Source organism: Nakaseomyces glabratus, chromosome F (genome assembly GCF_010111755.1).
Source record: "Nakaseomyces glabratus chromosome F, complete sequence".
Taxonomy (NCBI): Eukaryota; Fungi; Ascomycota; class Saccharomycetes; order Saccharomycetales; family Saccharomycetaceae; genus Nakaseomyces; species Nakaseomyces glabratus.
In genome coordinates, this window is record NC_088956.1 from 159,737 (window position 1) to 178,259 (window position 18,523).

General features: G+C 41.4%; 6 protein-coding genes and 1 non-coding gene across 7 annotated transcripts; 2 read left to right on the top strand and 5 right to left on the bottom strand.

Moving 5' to 3' along the window:
• Nucleotides 1-46: 46 nt before the first annotated feature.
• PET127 (Pet127p) lies at nt 47-2,218 on the bottom strand (the record flags this gene model as incomplete). The annotated part of the gene is made up of 1 exon (XM_446031.1): nt 47-2,218. One exon carries the CDS (start codon nt 2,216-2,218, stop codon nt 47-49), a length of 2,172 nt encoding a protein of 723 aa, XP_446031.1.
• Nucleotides 2,219-2,470: 252 nt separating this feature from the next.
• Nucleotides 2,471-2,579, bottom strand: tP(UGG)2. The gene is made up of 2 exons: nt 2,544-2,579; nt 2,471-2,506 (listed from the first exon to the last, which is right to left on the bottom strand). It is a non-coding gene; the product is annotated as a tRNA-Pro (tRNA).
• A 282-nt stretch (nt 2,580-2,861) lies between these two features.
• On the bottom strand, nt 2,862-5,051 carry RTS1 (protein phosphatase 2A regulatory subunit RTS1; the record flags this gene model as incomplete). Its single annotated transcript, XM_446032.1, has 1 exon — nt 2,862-5,051. One exon carries the CDS (start codon nt 5,049-5,051, stop codon nt 2,862-2,864), a length of 2,190 nt encoding a protein of 729 aa, XP_446032.1.
• A 911-nt stretch (nt 5,052-5,962) lies between these two features.
• AUS1 (ATP-binding cassette sterol transporter AUS1) lies at nt 5,963-10,159 on the bottom strand (the record flags this gene model as incomplete). Its single annotated transcript, XM_446033.1, has 1 exon — nt 5,963-10,159. One exon carries the CDS (start codon nt 10,157-10,159, stop codon nt 5,963-5,965), a length of 4,197 nt encoding a protein of 1,398 aa, XP_446033.1.
• A 3,085-nt stretch (nt 10,160-13,244) lies between these two features.
• Nucleotides 13,245-13,910, top strand: TIR1 (SRP1/TIP1 family protein; the record flags this gene model as incomplete). The annotated part of the gene is made up of 1 exon (XM_446035.1): nt 13,245-13,910. One exon carries the CDS (start codon nt 13,245-13,247, stop codon nt 13,908-13,910), a length of 666 nt encoding a protein of 221 aa, XP_446035.1.
• Nucleotides 13,911-14,660: 750 nt separating this feature from the next.
• TIR2 (SRP1/TIP1 family protein) lies at nt 14,661-15,674 on the bottom strand (the record flags this gene model as incomplete). The annotated part of the gene is made up of 1 exon (XM_446036.1): nt 14,661-15,674. The coding sequence occupies one exon, from the start codon at nt 15,672-15,674 to the stop codon at nt 14,661-14,663; it is 1,014 nt and encodes a 337-aa protein (XP_446036.1).
• Nucleotides 15,675-16,932: 1,258 nt separating this feature from the next.
• Nucleotides 16,933-18,204, top strand: SLG1 (Slg1p; the record flags this gene model as incomplete). Its single annotated transcript, XM_446037.1, has 1 exon — nt 16,933-18,204. One exon carries the CDS (start codon nt 16,933-16,935, stop codon nt 18,202-18,204), a length of 1,272 nt encoding a protein of 423 aa, XP_446037.1.
• Between the last annotated feature and the right edge of the window lie 319 nt (nt 18,205-18,523).

Consider the following 18,523-nt stretch of genomic DNA (forward strand, 5'->3'; position numbering starts at 1 on the left):
CGTTAACTCGTTATCTACTAACTATTTACAATGAAATCATCTTATCCTAGGTTGTCCTATTACCGTAGGATCGCAGTATATGTTGGAAGTCGCTGGCATACTCACCAGTGTCAGTGGCCTTTCTAGGCTTCTTGGATATTTTACCATTCACACTTTGAGCCCACGCCTTCTCTATCCTGTCATATATTTCCTTTTTATCGTTGTGATCACGCGTTAATTTTACAATGCTCTGGGATTCCAGTGCATCTAGTTTCTCTCGTGTGAACTTCTTGTATACATCACTTATCTCAGCTTGGCTGGTAATAGGTTCAGTGATCGCATGAACTTTCCATGTTTTAACATCCATCTCATGAAAGAAATTGGGTGTCTCCAATCCAGTCTTGCAATATGATGAGTATCTATCAGCTCTCAATTCGTCTTTGACAAATTTCCTCAAATTCCTAGGTAAAACCTGGCTATTGTCCTTTGCAAAATCAGGTATTACAACCGATTCTGGATTTAATTTGTAATCGTGAACAACTTGACACTTGAGTCCAATAAGTTTGCCATCGCTTTTCGCAAGCGTTTTTGACATCTCATTTTCAATGTCAAGCAGTTTCCTTTTGATCTCAAAATCTGACAATCCTTTTATATGTAGTGGTTTGTCCTCATACGATTTATCTAGCGGTATGGCGATAACGGTCAGTGAGGGCTTCTTCCAGGTCGAGCCTCTTTTGCTTTCAAATTCCGTTTTGAAAAACAATTTGCAGCACGCCCAATCTGGACCTATAGTACGTTCAAGTTCATGTTCTATGATTCCTAGAAGCTTTCTTAGCAGAGTCATCGAAAACTTGAATTCTGCGGATGCTACTGCGGAAGCGATAGCTTGTTCATTTCTTTCATAGTTCAGCAAATATTCTTCAACTCCATATATGGACATGAATTTTGATTTTCTTAGTTTTACCAGCTTTTCGAAGTCCTTATCAAGATAAGAGTGTATAATACAATCCAGTTCTTCTTGTGGTAAATACTGGAACCCAAATATATTAGAAATGTTATGGTAAGCTACGAATATTCCGTCCATTTTACCGATTCTCGCTTGAAGTGAGTACTTCAATAAAGTAGTGCGAATTAAGTCATAGTACTCTCTTTCTAATGATTCGAACTCTCCCCAAACTTTATTCATCTGGTAATTTGTTTTGTTCTTACCTTTCTCTATGAATGCTAAGTCATGACGGATAGCGCTTGCAGCCCTTGTTTTCAAGTCAAAGGTACCATAATTAGGTAGAGAATCGTCGTGGGCATCTAACTGTGATCTTAACAAAAATTTGTCAACCATAGAATAAATATAACTGTCTGTAAATTTATTTGTTTTGTTATCGGTAAGAAAGTTTTCTAGACTATGACCCAAAATCGAAAGTATTATTTCTCTATCCAAGCTCTTATCAGAGTCAATTGAAATTATATCTCCTTTATTAGGTACAGATACTTTCCTCAATATTACTGAAGCAGGGTAATGTGCACTCTGGCTGTAATCAGTACCTTTCTGTGGAAAATTGCTTGAAATTGATGAGTTTGTTATATTTAACTTCCTGTTGCTGGATAATAGAAAATGTAATTGCGACAATATAGAGGTCATAGAACTAGTAGATGAAGCGTATTTTTTCCCACATTCCTTTGCCAATACCAACAACCGAGTATCTTTATGCGGCGTAATGAATAATGGCTCACTTTCATTCTCTATTTGCCTTTCTAAGTGTTCAGGTTTGATATCGTTCAATATCTTGGAGTAGTTATATATACCTGTTCGAGAATCACGTAGAGAATGTAAACTTACTGGTTGATGCAGAACCGATTTTAACCCGTGTCCAAGTGAAGGAGGCCTCTTAAATGGGAGCTTGCTATCCTTAAACTCATCCGTTCTCACAGTCTCATGGTTTATATCGGATATATTTAGTCTAAAATCAATGCGTTGATCATGTTTTTTATTCCATGTGTTTATAGATTGTGTTTGAGATGGTAATATACCTTGTTGGCTTGAATCTTTAGCTGATATTTCGGATACAGTAGTTGTCCTTTTGTTATTAGACCGTCGGACATATTTGCTTGGGCTATAATTTCGCACTCTGATTTTGCTTATCAGCTCTATTTTAATTTGGAAATTTGAAAATTGGTATCCCTTCAATATTAGTGCTCTTCCATTTGGCAATGAGTTCCTTAGACCATGATATCCCATCATTGAGCTGCATAGATAACCGAGGTACTGAGTACTTTCACAAGTCCCGACACCAAGTTATTTTTAGGCTGCGGAACTTTTTCACTTACACGCAAAAGAGTAAAACCAACAGATGGATTCAAGCAACGGTGTCTGTTGCTTCGGTAGATTCTATAATAAAAAAATAAAGGAGACTTTATCCTGGTAGTTACATCTAATAAATTGTAACTACAAATAGGAAACATAGAATATACATAATATCCAAAAAAATTAAATGGGGCGAGCTGGGAATTGAACCCAGGGCCTCTCGCATGCTTGTGATTGTTCACACGGATTTTATCCATGTTCGCCCAAAGCGAGAATCATACCACTAGACCACACGCCCTAATCAATTGGATGACTTTTCATAAAGGTGTAACAAATATCCTCAGTTAAATTTTGATCTGATACCCGCTCAAGTAATACGTTATATTTTCTGTTTTACAATAGGAGATTATGATCAGTTTAAATGAATGAAGATTTCATTTTACAACTATGGTAATTACCAATGAAATAAGGTATTAACTTTAATATAACTTGTTTGTCCCTAAAGAAAAGCTCTATATTCTAGAAACGTCTCATAACTAAGATATTTATTTTAATAATGCTATTAATAAAGGATTGCTGATTATTTTTCAGCAGCATCATTTGCTAGAACAGCATTTGTTTCGTGATAGTCATCATCACTCTGCAAACTAGACATGTGTGTATCTTTCTGTTCAACATCGATAGTCATTTGTTCAGTGGAGCCCTCGTTGCTAGCCGAATCAAGATTCTGTCCACTAGCTGATTCGCTTATCTTCAAGTTTTTGACATATTCTTCCAGCTTGCTCCAGTTTTCTTCTCTTTCTACTTTTCTTTGTTGAGTTTCTTTCACACTTGATAGATACAGGGAGTTACAGTTCTCATATAAAATAGGATTTGTTTCCAAAAATATTTTCAGTGCCTTGAAAGCCATTGCATGGATGGCCCTGTTCCATGAACCAGAATTAATTGCTTGTTCAACAAGCATATATGGGTCTGATATACTTTCCTCACCGTTTGTACCATCTAATTCCAATTGGGAGGTTAGTTCATATAGGGCAGGGAAGATAATTGGCAGTATCACCTCAGCGTTTTCTATACACAGATTCAAAAAATATTCGTTATTCCAGTAACTGAGTACTTTTTCAGCTACTTGAAAGTGTGGTGACGAGATACATTTTGCCAGTTGAACAAACAAAGGTACCTCGATCTTGATAAACTCTAACGGCTCTATGACTTCGAATATATCCTCTATCTCATTCAAAAACATAATCTCCTTAGTAGAATTTATCTTAGGCCAGTAACGCAGTAAGCCCATTACCACTTCTTCTGTTAAAAGTGGTTCTTTCTCTAGAAATTGAACAATACAGTATGCAAGTTGAGGATGATACAACGAGAGGCAGCGTACTTTATGTAATGGGATGAGTATCCTTACTAAAAAGATCTTATGCTCTTCCTTTAATGGTAGTGCAAACCCATTAATGATGGATCCCAATATTTCTAGGAGTTCAGCAATACCATTGAAACGTTCAGTCTCATAGACGAATTGCAAAAATATATTATTGATCGACCGGCGGATAAAACTTCTTAAACTTAAGAATTTACCATATATTCTATGAAGAGTAGTCTTTAGACAATCTCTTTCTCTAATATCTTCACTGTCAAATAGTTCTAGCAATTTTAGGATAAATTCTTGATCGATATACTGCTTCGCTATTTGGTGGTTGAAATCTGGACTTTCGACAAATCTCAAGAAAAATTCATACACCAACTGCATATGAGGCCATGCCAGTTCATTGACTGGTTCATCCTCGTCTGGGTCGTATATATCACCGATTGGGTTTACAGGTGGTGGTATTGGCCTAAATAAATTAATGCTGAACATGTTGACAATGTGAGCATACATTTCGTGTGTGTAGGTGAATCTATTGGTGACAATAAATTCTATCAACTCTTGCAGGGTTATTCTCTTTATTTCCTTACCTTGAATATCAAAACTTGGATCATTGAAATCAAACAAGGTATTACATTGATCCACTTTTGCTAAGAATAAAGGTATTCTCTCTTCAGGGGAGACTTCATCGAAGTTAGGTAACTTGGTCAATTGTGTGTATCTGGATGGTTCAAATCTTGATGAATAGTGACGTTGAGGAGTTCTTATCAAGTCCACATCAGAGTCGGGATTGAGTTTAGTAGGTGTTGGTAGCTTTTCAAATGAGTGCGAGCTCCTTGGGATATCAATTCCTGGTGAAGATCCGCCATAAGAAGGTGAGTTATTGTCATCGTTAATTCCAGAGGATACTCCGTGACCAAAACTGGCTGACCCTGGTGATTGTGGGGACGATGGGCTGATCGCCGTGGCAGCTCCAAGTAAAGTTGGATGTGCCTTTGGTGTAGATTTGGCCGTATTGTCATCAGAAATGGTTATGCTTGGAGTCTCGTGGGATACCTTCTGATGTTGATTAGGAGTCTCCGTCTGCGTGTCATCGGCACCCTGACTGTTCCCAGTCTTGCTAGAGATTGAAGAGCTGGACGTAGTCGCTGAAACGGTAGGAGATCTGGATGTAAGACCTGAACTAGTGTGACTTTTTGACCCGTGGCTGCTGGAGACACCAGAATTCCCCGTAGCTTTGTTACTCTTCTCACTGCCTGACTTAATACTAGAAGACGAGGACTTCCTAGTAGGAGTAGCATGCTTCGACTCCTTCTCCTTCTCCTTCTCTTTGTCCTTCTTCTTTGAACTAGAAGATCCAGTCGTCTTCTTGATCAACCGCTGCTTGAAACCTCGCATCATCTTCAAAAGATCCTATTTCAGTAAAACCGCAAATAATTGTCCTTTGGCTGAGCAACTTCTAATTTGTCAACAAGACTCTTATTGTTCCAATATCGGTGCTACTCCTGCGCTGAAACTTATACCAACAGCGCTTAGACTTCTTGCCAATTCCACTTGCAATTGCTCAAATCAAAGCCTTTTTGACAGTTCAGTGGACAAATCGTTTCCCCTTGAGCTCGTTGCTCTCCTCTTGCTCTACGTGGATTCCCAAAAAACGTACACAATGCTGTTGTACGTAATGGGTCATGTGAGTTCATATAGAGTATAAAGGTGTGGGTGGGGCCCGAATATCTATTTACATTATCTGGCCAGTTGGTCTGTTTTTTAAACTGACTGTTTTCTTGGTCAGAATAGGAGATGAATCTGTTTGTGTAAGAACTGCGTAACGTCAGTGTTTTTACTTGGTCGGAAATATTGCTTATACGAGGCGAACCTGAGGTATTTTCTTGCGATTGTTACTACTATATTGATAATTGAACCTCTGAAGAAGATATTTGCCATAACTAAAAAACGAGATAGTTTACATTGATTACTCTATATATGTTAGAAATAAATTAAAAAGTCTAAAAAAACAATATAACGAAAAAAAAAAAAATAAAGGAAGTTGTAACAAAAATAAGAACGGAACTACTACTCTTTGAATTAAACAGGTTCAAAGGGTGTTATAGTACCGTTGGAGGTGGGTATGTGTGTCAGTGAAGTGAAAATGCTTTTTTTTTAAATTATATTTTAAATTTTGTTGTATAGCTTTTTTGCTGTAAAGGTGAAAAAACCGGGAATTTTGAGCATTAGTATTAGTAGATTAAAGAAAAGTGTTAAATTTAAGAATAAAATGGAATTGTTATTTCATTAAAAGCTTGTAGGAGTCACTCTTAGTCCTTGGATGCTCTAGACTTGATACCAGTTGGGATCAATTTCATGATGAACTTAAAAACCTTTGGCCATACCTTGGCAACGTAGGTTAAGTAGTAACCAGCAAACATGGCGAAGAAGTTAAATGCAACGAAAGCCCACTCGATACCGTAGTTTCTCCAGATGTGGCTATGGGACATATTTTGTTGCTTTAAGAAATCATCACCAGTATCATAGGTACAGTATGCACAAACAGTGAAAGTGTTTGGATTCTTCAACCATCCACCATATTCGTCAATATAAGCCTTGAAGAATTGGCCACAAGTCTTACCACCAGTTGGCTGACCTGGAACCATTTCACCGGTGTTACAGATAACCTTACGGTTGTGAAGCAGTGTACTGACAAAAGTATCAACGAAGTAAGTGTATGGTGACACTCTGTACATAAACTTCCAGAAACCTGGGAATAAAGCATAAGGTTGCATGACACCACAGAAAGAAGCTGTGAAACTGTAAATAAAGGCAACAAACACAGCGGCAGTTTGAAGATTTGGAGCTGTGTAAATTAACCATAGACCCAATGTTAAATAATAAGCACTGAATAAGATGTAGTTCAAGTAGAAGACACCAGCAACTTTACCGCTGTTATCGAAACCACAACAGAAGAATGCACAGACAAAGAACAATGTCGAACTGGACATAGCCAGAGGTAGTTCAATGATAAATTGAGCTAGCAGTAGACAGGTCCAGTGGTAGGTGTTAGATCTCGATTCTCTGGCAATAAAGACTTCCTTTGATTGTAAAGCCTTATCTTGCACTTGGTTAATCAATGGTGAAGAAACACAAAGAGCCATGAAACAGAAGAAGATAGTGTCTTGAAGACCGGAAATAGTATGTTTGATCTTCCAGAAAGAGAAACCGATAAACAAACCAGCACCACCATTTAACAAGTATTTAGCGGCAATGTAAGATCTATCTCTTCTAGTACAAGTGTATTGTCTCTTAGTAATCATAATCAATTGTTTCATGTAAGAAGGTTGCTCCCAAACAGCTGTAGTGAAATCAACGCCTGAAGCAGCAGCCTCTTGTTCAAGTCTAACAACAGTCTCATCAATATTCTTTCTTTCATGTGAGTTTTCCCAACGGGTGGACCATGGGTTTTCCTCTCTGATAGCAAAGTCAGCCTTGTCATCCATTTCTTCCATTGATTCATTGTTACCAACAACATCAATAACAAAATCAGCAGGATTGTCGCTTTCAGGATCGTAGGTCAAAGATTTATCATAAGACATAAAGTAACCACAAGCTTCACTAGTTGGGCCGAAGTATACACATTCACCACCACGTTTCAACAAATAGATGTTGTCAAAGTAGCTAATAACACTCTTACTAGGTTGATGAATAGTACAGAAAATAGCTTGACCTTGTAGAGAAAGTTTTTTCAAAAACTGAACAATAGTCAAAGCGGCTTCAGCATCCAAACCAGAGGTAGGTTCATCCAAAAACAATAGCAAAGATGGTTTAGTGACCAATTCGACACCAATAGATAGCAGTTTCCTTTGAGTTGGGTTCAACTCACGTACAAGAGAGTCAAGAGGCAACTTCAATAGTTCAGAAATACTTTCGACATATTCCATATCACCATCACCTCTTAATTCACTGGAGATTTCCAACGACTCCTTAACAGTCAATAGTTCCAAATGAATATCTTGTTGTTGCACAAAACCAATACTTCTTCTGAAAGCGTTTTCGTTGGTCAATGGTTTACCATCAATCAAAATTTCACCACTAACCACACCTGATTCTGTTCTTTGAGACAAAACGTTCAACAAAGTAGTCTTACCTGCACCAGATTCACCCATCAAGGCAGTCAAACCAGAACCAATGTAACCAGAGACATTGTTAATCAGTCTCTTATCACCACCAACAGTGTAGTTGATATTCTTCCATGAGATAACATGCTTTTGCGCTTGCACAGTCTTGTCAGCAAATGGATTAGACTTAGCTGTTTCAGAGGATGATAGAGAAGAGGTGGAAGATAGGGAAGCAGACTTAACAACAACATCTTCCTTCAACTTAATGTTTTCAGGAGAAGAAGATGAGGTAGTAGAATGAGTGGCTGATCTGCGGAACCATCTGTTAATGAAATGTTGAACAGCTTCTGGACCATCATTGTAGAACAATGGCTTGATGTATTCGGAAGCAAACAAGTTCATGGCTATGAAGAAACAAAGGAAACCAATCAAGATACCAAAGTTTCTCCAGACATGGCTGTACTTATAACTCAAACCGTTCTTCAAGTAATCCTTACCTCTAACATAATCATTACCCAAAGTAGCACCTTGCCAAGCACAGGCTTTGTTGGTGACAGGAACATTTTGATAAGTAGGACCACGAGGAACGACAGATTCAGTACAGTCAAGTTTCAAGTTGAACATTTCATTGGCTAGGATTGATTCCATAGCGTACATTGCAGGGTTCAAGTAGGCAATCCATACAAACCATGGATGCATATCCTTCATGTAAATAACATAAGAGGCGTACATAGCAATGGCAAGTAATAGAATACCAGCGAACAAGTTAGCCAAAGAGATAGTTGGTGTAAACATTGTTGTTAGGGAGAACAATGAGACCATACAGAAATTGTAGACAGAAAGGAACAGCAGGAAGATAAAGAATCTAGCGGCATTGTATTGCAGATGAGCTAAGAAGTAAAGAATAATGGTGAAAATGACCACTAAGCAGAACTTGAAACAATAATCAAACAATGTAGTTGCCAAAGTTTCGACACTGTTAAAGTAGAAATGCAGCAATGTTTGTTTCTTAACAACAGCTTGTCTTTGAAAAGCAATTGGCATATCAGCTAGCGACAAGAAAGTGAAGAACAGAATGGAGAAAAAGGTCAAAGAACCTCTAGAGAAAGAACCAATGGTAGTCATTGGAATGTCGTAGAAAAGCGAACCAATAACCAATGACTGGATAATAACCGAGATCACTTGAGAAATCATATAGGCTTTGTCACCCAAACTTCTTTGGAAAGCTCTCTTAGTACAGTATAGAATTTGCTTCTTTAATGGAATGTCAAATGTCTTTGTGACATCCTCTGGGTTGATGTGATTACCATCAGCTTTGTTTTCGACGTTGAAGGCTCCGATTTGCTCCTTGATATCTTGGTAGTAAGAGGATTTTTTCCATTGGGTGTATAAATCAACTTCTGAGCATAGAGAAGAAGCAATGCCCGAGAAAGTTTGTTCATTGTGGTCTGTATCCTTTAGATCTAGGTCCTCGGAAGAACCTGTTATGTCTAGAGACTTAGTTCTGAATTGAAAATTTAAAATAGAAGTCAAGTATTCGATGATACAGTCATTTGGATCCTTCTTGATGCCAAGGTTATCGCGGAAATGATGCAAACATTCGTCGACGGTACCGTAGAATACTTGGTAAGAGTCCGAAAGCATCAGGATCTTATCGAATTTCTCGACGATCTTGTCGGAAGCTTGAGAGATTCTGACCAGGTTAACGGAACGAGTAGTTCTTGCCATTTTTTGTAGAATGGTCAAGAAATCCAAAGCGGTTGAGGAATCCAGACCTTTTGTGGAGTTATCCCACAGGTATACGGAACCATTGGCGATGAAAGTCTCGATAATGGAGATACGTTTTCTTTCACCACCTGAGACACCACGGAAGTAGTCGTTACCGACAATGGTGTCACCGACGTGGGACAGACCGAACTCTCTTAACAGTTCATTACGCATGTTTTCACGCTCTTCCTTTGGGATATCGAATTTACACGAGAGTGCGAAATCGACAGTCTGGTTGACGGTCAAGAAAGGGAAGTGCACGTCTTGTTCGTTATTGTAAATGATCTGGTGTGGGGATTTCGACGAGTATGCCTTGAACTCGTTGTCCTTGAACCTGATGGAACCCTGAGGGGAATAACTCAGGTGCTTGTGGGCGTGAAACAGGGACTTGAAGATACCCGACGTTGGGGCACCGAGCACTAGCACCATTTCACCTGCAGTGGCTTGGAAAGTCAGGTCTACCACTTGGCCATTTTCGCAAGGGGACACTGAAGGTAGCGGCAATTTTTCTCCGAACTCTGGGTCCTCAGCGTGGGAATGAGCGGAACCAGTAGCGGTTTCATTCAAATTCACGGTAGTTCCTTCGAATGTCACCGATGCGTTAGGCACCGGTGTGAAATAATCTGCCAAAGACATCTTATATTTCCCAAAAAAAGAACAAGTTTTAGAAGGTTAAAATTTTTTGATTTGATGTTTCTTTCCGAGAATTTCAAAAAACTAAGATAAAGATAGTAGAGATTAATAGCGAATGTAATAGATTTTCCTTGATTTAAAGAAAATTGATAGTTGGGGGGATGTGGGGATGCGGAAAGATAAGGAGAACTTGTATATGGCTATAGCGCGGCAACAAGTTAAGTTTAAAAAAATTTTATTCTAAAAAGGAAGCTTCTCTTTTTTTGTTCTTCCTGGATCAAAAGAATAAGTACTCTCTTAATATATGAAAAGCTATTGAAATCAGATATATCTCTTCTCTCTCTTTGTAATTCTTTGAATAATTCTTCCAAAGAAAAGGATGAACGAATATAGCGAGTTGCTCTCCGCAGTTATGATTATTATTGTTTGCAATCGCCAAAAAGAATAAATAACATCGAATGGTATAAGCACCAGTACGAGTATATTAAAAACACAAAAGCGTGTTTTACTTTATTTGTTTTATACTTTAGCCCCATACCTTACGTATAAGTCAATCCTTATGGCACCAAGACATCATTACAAGTACGATTACAAGTACGATTACAAGTACGATTACCATTACCATTACAACAACGATTACGATCATCATTACGAATGGCAGGACACTTGTACGGGGCGGAAGAATCTCGTAGTGGCTAATGAATGGGATGGTGAAACGGGATTCGTTTGCATTCCTACCGGCACATTACCTGCAGGGCACGCAATCGTTAAAGTGTCAGAAGGGGAAAAAGAAAGAAATCAAACAATGGAACAATGGAGGGGGGAGATTTAACAGACAGAGAGAGAGAGAGGCAACATGCAAGTAACTGCAGTGGAATACACCCCCCATAGTGAGTAGGACCCTTAATTCTCGGAGAAACTAAACGAACGTGGCAAAAAAAGAAGTCCCTAAATATTCCCCGTAGGAATGGAAATGTCTTTCTGATGCGCATCTCAGATCTCATGTGAAGAAAAAAAAGAAGGATGCCACTACTGGGGATTCTATGCTTTCGTCCAGAATTCAGAGAGAGAGAGGTACAGGGTACGAGAGTATGTGAGCGAGACGGTATAATACTGAAATGCAGCCATCTCCACTTTCCCCGTATAATTGGTGTGCAGTCCAAATATAGCTCCCTCCACACTAAAGTATACGACTCAAATGATATGTTATAGTAATCACTGGGGGGGGAGGAACCTGGTGGGGAAGAATTACTGGAAAGGTAGAGATATCACAAGAGTGACGATTTACACGTGCAGTATATTGACTATTCAGCGGCTAGTATATATCATATCTACCTTCATATACATCAACACAATGAACATGCCCATCTTCACGCATACAATATCTCATTAGCGTCCTGCTTTCCATTTTTTGAAAAAGAGCATCCCCAGGGTGCCACACAAAAAGGCTATATCACTTGGTACTATACATTTGGGTACAACCTGGCACCCTCCCTCATGCAAGTAACACCACCAATCCACAACCAAAACATAAAAACAGACTGGAGGAAAACATTTCAAACAACAATAACTGGCAACGGTAACACCATGTGTAAATATCATTATCCACTAGCAAATCCAAATAGCTATGTACGAAATTCCTTTTTTTTTATGTTGAGCAAATCTAAGTTATACTATAACGTTTCCGAAAGCGAAGAAAACTGATGAGAGATTTTCCGTGCGTTCCGATAAGAGTTTAATTATGTGGGATAACTCAACAAAAATGGATCTACAGGTTTTATAAAAATAAAGTGCAAGAGGGATCTGTGTGGGATATTGTTGAGTTATCGTTGATACCCGCGGATGGCACCCATTGTTTCTTGAGCTTATTAATACAAATTCTTTACGAGGTAGTTTTATACAGTATACACTTAGCCAAATTGGCTTTCAAGTCGCACCCAATCGGGCTAATATAGCAATCACATGAGCACTTCATGGGTATGAAATGCTAACGCCTTTCACCCGGTCCCTCTCCTCCCCTCCCCTAGGAGAGATCGACTGAGGGGGGGGGAAGGCCTTGTCTCCACTTCCTGGGCTGCCTATCTAGAACTCTATTTGGAATTTTTTGTTGGGGTCTTTATCATGTCATGTCAACGTCAGTTCCCCAATCGGGGTATCCACCTTGTATTATATCCCAATTAGGATATACTAATTCATTAACCCCTACATCACATACTACCGGACCGGAAAATGTTATACACCTTCCCCTTCCCCTTCCCTGCCTCATTTTCTAAGTTGAGGTAATCCCACTCCGAGAGTAAGGAACGTAGACAACGTAGACAACGTAGACAACGTAGACAACGTAGACAACGTAGACAACGTAGACAACGTAGACAACGCACACAACAAACCGCACACCCAGTTCCATAATCCACAATATATTCCATACCCCTCCCCCTTCTGCCCCTTTTTACTACATCCAGCACAGCACCGAAGGCGGGATTACACCATCTAGAGCCCATCGGAACATCCCCCATTCGGGAAAAAGCACAACTTCTCGACACCTTTGAGAGGTAGTGTCGTAGTGTCGTAGTACCGCAGTGTCGTAGTACCGCAGTGGGGGGAGGGAAGTGGACTACACTCTTCCAGGATACAACCTTCATAATTGATAGCCACTATGACCTCCAACCTGAAAACAAGCTAACTCAACACTTTGAGGTTCAACAATACTGCGAGCGATGCAGTCAAGATCTCGACTCCATCAAATGCTCTTTCTCGAATGTAATTATTACCGACTACTGTCAATAGCTAGTGGACTTGCTAGTTGTTAATTGTGGTGGCTGCTTTGCAGTCTTTAGCTAGCATTTAGCTACCATTTAGCTAGAAGCTAGCTTTTAGCTAAAGATAGCTTCGCTCATTGTAAATAACAATATTACATTCATCACATCAACAAAAAAACCCAATTCTCCAATTCTCTTTTTCTTGACATATATAAAGAGGACGTTTTTACTTGCATTAGATCCCATTTCTTGTACCTTCTTGTTAATATAAAAAACAACAACAACATAACAAAAAACTTACACTCGTTATTTCCAAAAAAATTTTAAAAATGGCTTACACTAAGACTGCTCTTCTAGTTTCCGCTTTGGCTGCTTTCGCCGTTGCTCAAGACGCTACTCAATTGGCTGAATTGAACGCTATCCTACAGGACTTCTCCTCCCACTTGTCCGACTACACCGGCTTGTTGGCCAACCCTAACTCTGGTATCACCGCCGCTGACTTGCCAGCCGGTGTCCTACAATTGGGTCTAGCCATCCAAACCGCTACCGACAAGTCCTACACTTCTTTGTACCCAAGCGTCGACTTCAAGGGTATCGAAGCTTTGTTGCCAAAGTTGCCATGGTACTCTTCCAGATTGTTGCCAGCTATTAACGCCGCTTTGTCCTCTGCTACCCCAGCCCCATCCTCCTCCTCTGCCGCTCCATCTTCTTCTGCCGCTCCATCTTCTTCTGCTGCTCCATCTTCCTCTTCTGCTGCTCCATCTTCCTCTGCTGCTCCATCCTCTTCCGCTAGACCATCCTCTTCTGCTGCTCCATCCTCTTCCGCTAAGCCATCTTCTTCTGCTGCTCCATCCTCTGCTGCTCCAACCACCACCAAGGCTATCTCTCAAATCGGTGACGGTCAAATCCAAGCTCACCAAACCACTAACGGTGCTGGTAAGGTCGCTGCCGGTATGGGTGCCGGTGTCCTAGCTGCCGCTGCTATGTTGTTGTAAGTGTTTTATTTTAATGCCTTTTTTTTAAATTAAAGACTTACCTCCACCTTATAAGATAATTTTAATCTAATCCTTTTATTTCAATGACATATTTTTTAATGCTTTCCTTTCTCCATTTTTTTGTAACCTATGAAATACCATTTCTAAAATACGTATCCAGCTGGGCGGTCTATCACATACCCAATTGGCTTTATACTTGAAGTTCTTAATAAATTTATACTTTTATTAGCTCATCGCGCCCTTAATTTTTTCTTCTGTACGCAGTTTTAATTGAGGAGAACGGGAAAACGGGAAACCGTAAATCAAAATCATAATTACAATCAAAAATACCTAGGCACCGCAGATTGCCTGGCTAAGTAACGCAACTTGTGTATAATTAAAGGGTATTATATTTAAAATACATGAGACTGTTTTATGAAAGTAGAGAAAATTGTATTAATAATTTGTTTTTCGTTAATGGAAAAAAAAAGAACACTAGTTATAAAATGTTGTATCCTCTTCTAAGGAGCACGCCCTGTACTTCAGATCAAATGGGAGTGCTCCCGCTTCTATAATTACAAAGAAACATCTAGGGGTTGGTTTGGGAGCTCATGCACGCTGCCGGGCGGTATTACAAGAGAGTGGAATGGAATTAAAGGGATCCCACGCATGTCACAGGGTGCCCAGCTGGCGGCAGGAGGTTTCCAAGGTTGTGGTTGTAAAATAAAACTAATTGGGTGAGGGGAAAAGCAAAATGAGTTTCCTTCACACTTACAACAACAAAGCAGCGGCAGCTAGGACACCGGCACCCATACCGGCAGCGACCTTAGCGGCACCGTTGACGGTTTGGTGTTGGATGACGACGGAGGATGGGGCAGCGGCCTTGGAGGAAGTCAAGGAGACCTTGATGGTGGAAGTGGTGACGGTGGTCTTACCAGCAGAGGACTTGGCGGAGGTGACAGCTGGCTTAGCGGAAGAGACAGCTGGCTTAGCGGAAGAAGCTGGCTTAGCGGAAGTAGCTGGCTTAGCGGAAGAAGTAGCTGGCTTGGAGATACAGGTCTCGCAGACAGTGGAGGTGGTGGTGTGCATGTTGGTGACGGTGGAGGTACCGTTCTTGAATAGAGAGGACTCTGGGCAGTAGGTGGTGGTTTGGGTGTCGGTGACGTTCTTGAAGGCGGTAGCGGTGGACATGGACTTGTGGCATTCCTCGTCGCAGATGGTGGAGGTCTTGGTGCTCAAGTGGGTGGTGGTTTGGGTGGTGGTACCGTTAGCCATTGGCATGGTGGAGTTGACCATTGGGGCTGGGGCGTAAGAGGATGGAGCGGCGGAGGAGACTGGAGCTGGAGCTGGGGTGGAAGAGCCGGCGGCTGGGGCGGCGGAGGAGGAAGCAGCTGGAGCTGGGGTGGCTTGAGAAGCGGAGGAGGTGGATGGGGCTGGGTTTTCAGCGGCATATAGGGAGTCGATCAATGGCTTTAATCTGGAAGAGTACCATGGGACCATGGTGACCATCTTGTCGACACCGGCGAAGTCGACGTCGGAGTACATGCTGGTGTAGGAGTCATCGGTGGCGGTACCGACGGCCATACCCAATTGGATCAAACCGGAAGGCATGTCAGCCAAGGAGAAACCAGAGTTAGGGTCCATGGCCAAGTTCATGTAGTCCTGTAGGTTAGTCTTCAAGTCTTCCATGACGGCGTTCAATTCAGCCAATTGCATTGGGGTTGGGTTGCTGGCATGAGCGACAGCGGCAGCGAAAGCTAGAGGAGCGACAGTGGAGAACTTCATTGTTGTTTTTCTTTATGTTAGCGAGAGTAAGAGTTGGATGTTTTTTGGGTAGGGATAGAGAGTAGAGTTGGAAAAGGAAATTTTTTGAATATAAGTCAAAACCAATTGAATTTATATAGTGAAAATTTTTTTTAATCCTTTTCATTTTGAAATACTCTATCAACAATTGCAAGTGCCCATTACTATATTTTTCTTTTCTTTCTATGAAAGTATTTACGAGATCGTTAAGGTGCAGCTACATTTCGCTAACCGCACACACGCATTTTAACGAAAGAACAATGGGATCGTAGAGATGTGAGAAGAAGTAAGATGCGAGAAGTAAGAAGTAAGAAGTAAGAAGATGTAAACAGTAGAGCAGATGCATGAGTATGAGTTGTACCACCATTGTACCACTATTGAATTAACCATTGTATTTACCATTGTATGCACCATTGTATTCACCACTCCAAGAATGGTAAGAGGTACCGTACTACAAGTCGTATAGATCTGCCTCGCGAAATGTCAAACGAGATCTCGCATATACAAGACCAGATCACAGAGCACAGAGCACAGATCACACACCACACACCACAGAGCACAGAGCACAGAGCACAGAGCACAGAGCACAGAGCACAGATGGCTCCCACCCCCACCGTGCATCCCTCCCCCCCGCACAGAGTGAACGTATAAATACGTGGGGTGGTGGTAGTGACACACGAGAGAGACACACGAGACACGAGACACAATACACAATACACGAGAGACACGTGAAGACACGTGAAGATATAACAAAACCAGTGATATAAACGTGATGTCCACCGTTCACCAGGACCACTACCACTCACACGTCACGTACCCATCACACCACCACGTATACAGAGATACAAACGCGAAAAAGCACTGGTGTCAAAGTCCAGAAGCCGAGAAAACGCGAAAAGGAGAGAGAGAAGCCTCCCCCCAAGCTAGCACTTGTAGTAGACGTAGAAAACAACGTAGAAAACTACGTAGAGAAACTTGGCATAGAGAGGTACGTACATAGAGATATTTTTAGTTGTTCAATGCACTGGTGGCCGATGGTCGATGGTCGATGGTCGATGGGGGAGGAGGGAGACTTGCAGACCAGTACTTCCATCCCGGGGGGGGGGGGGAGGAAAACCAGGAAAACCTATCAAGCAAAAAATTTACCAATCGAAGTTTGAACAAGAGATTTATAAAGGAATCCTATTTCTAAACTAGATAACACATTATACCATAATACACAAAACAACAGACCACTAATATGATGATGCTACTTATACTGGCGGTGCTGGCGGCCGTGACGCGGGCCCAGTCGGACTATACGTACATGAACTGCTACGTGTCGCTTCCCAGCGACTTCTCATCGGATAACACCTATGCGTACCAGACGAGCTCATACTGCTACAGCAGGTGCCAGCAGAAGGGTGCCGCGTACTTCGCGCTGTTCAATCACAACCAGTGCTTCTGCGGGAACACAAGTCCTTCCTCCCAGACCAGCTCAAGTTGCAACACGTACTGCTTCGGATACGCCCAGGAGATGTGCGGTGGGAACTCAGCATACTCAGTCTTCCAGATAGGAAACGGGAACCCCAGCCAGAGCTCTTCCAACACAAACTCAAACTCTAATACAAACACAAATACAAACACAAATACAAATTCCAACTCCAACTCCAACTCCAACTCCAATACCAATACAAACACGAATACAAACACGAATACAAACTCAAACACTAATACCAATACCAATACGAACTCGAACTCGAACTCCAATACCAACACAAGACCTACGTCTACGCTGTCGAGTTCTAGGCTGGTGGCGCTGGGCACAGGCCTCTCCATCGAGCCCTCCTCGAGCGTGGAGCCCACCACGCAGGCCACGACGATCGCCTCCAGCACGGTGAACAATGGCGTCACGTCCATAGTGTACTCCACTTCCCTGAAGACGATAAGCGGGTCCGTGATCTACAGGACCAGCACCATTGTGCAGAGCGCCGCGCCAACGGACGCCGGCAACTCGACCAGCTCCGACGACGACTCCAGCGGCAAGAACAACTCCGGGAAGCACAAGAAGAAAGCCAACGTGGGAGCAATCGTAGGTGGTGTGGTCGGCGGTGTGGTGGGCGCGTGTGTGGTCGCTGTAGCTGCATTGCTAATACTGAGACACATAAACCTGAAACGCGAGCAGGAGAGAATGGAGAAAGAATACCAGGAAGCTATAAAACCTGTGGAATACCCAGAGAACAACGAACTGTTCCCATCCCCATACTCCTCTAATAGAGACCCCTCATCGGGAAGCTTCGACGAAGAGCTGCGAAACAAGGCAATGTACCCACCCGCAACAGGCACTGACCCTTACGAAAATAATGATTTGATGGCTATGCCGGATAGGAAACCAAGCACAAACAACCACCTCGCGGTAGCGAACCCATTCGATGACTCGAGAAGAATAAGTAACGGTTCATTGGTACCGGGTTCCCCACCTCTGGGCAACAATAATGTTTTGACTGTGGTAAATCCAGACGAAACCGATTGATTACATTGAGTTACAGAGTCACATATCGCTGACGTCGGTTACCCAATTACCAGTTTTTCCCACACGTAACGCCAAACATTATTCTTGTTATTCTCTCACTAAAACACTAAGAAGGTTCGAGAACAAGAATTAATCTCCCAACAAAGAATTTTTTTTCATATTCCATAACTGTCTACAACATTGTTGCTTAATCCAACCACAAACCAACCATGAAGAAAACTTTGTTTTTCTTTGTACCTAATATCTGGCTTTGCTGCATGAATAAATAAGAAACGAAAACAATCACAATATCAGGCATAGAGTTCAAACTTATATCAAA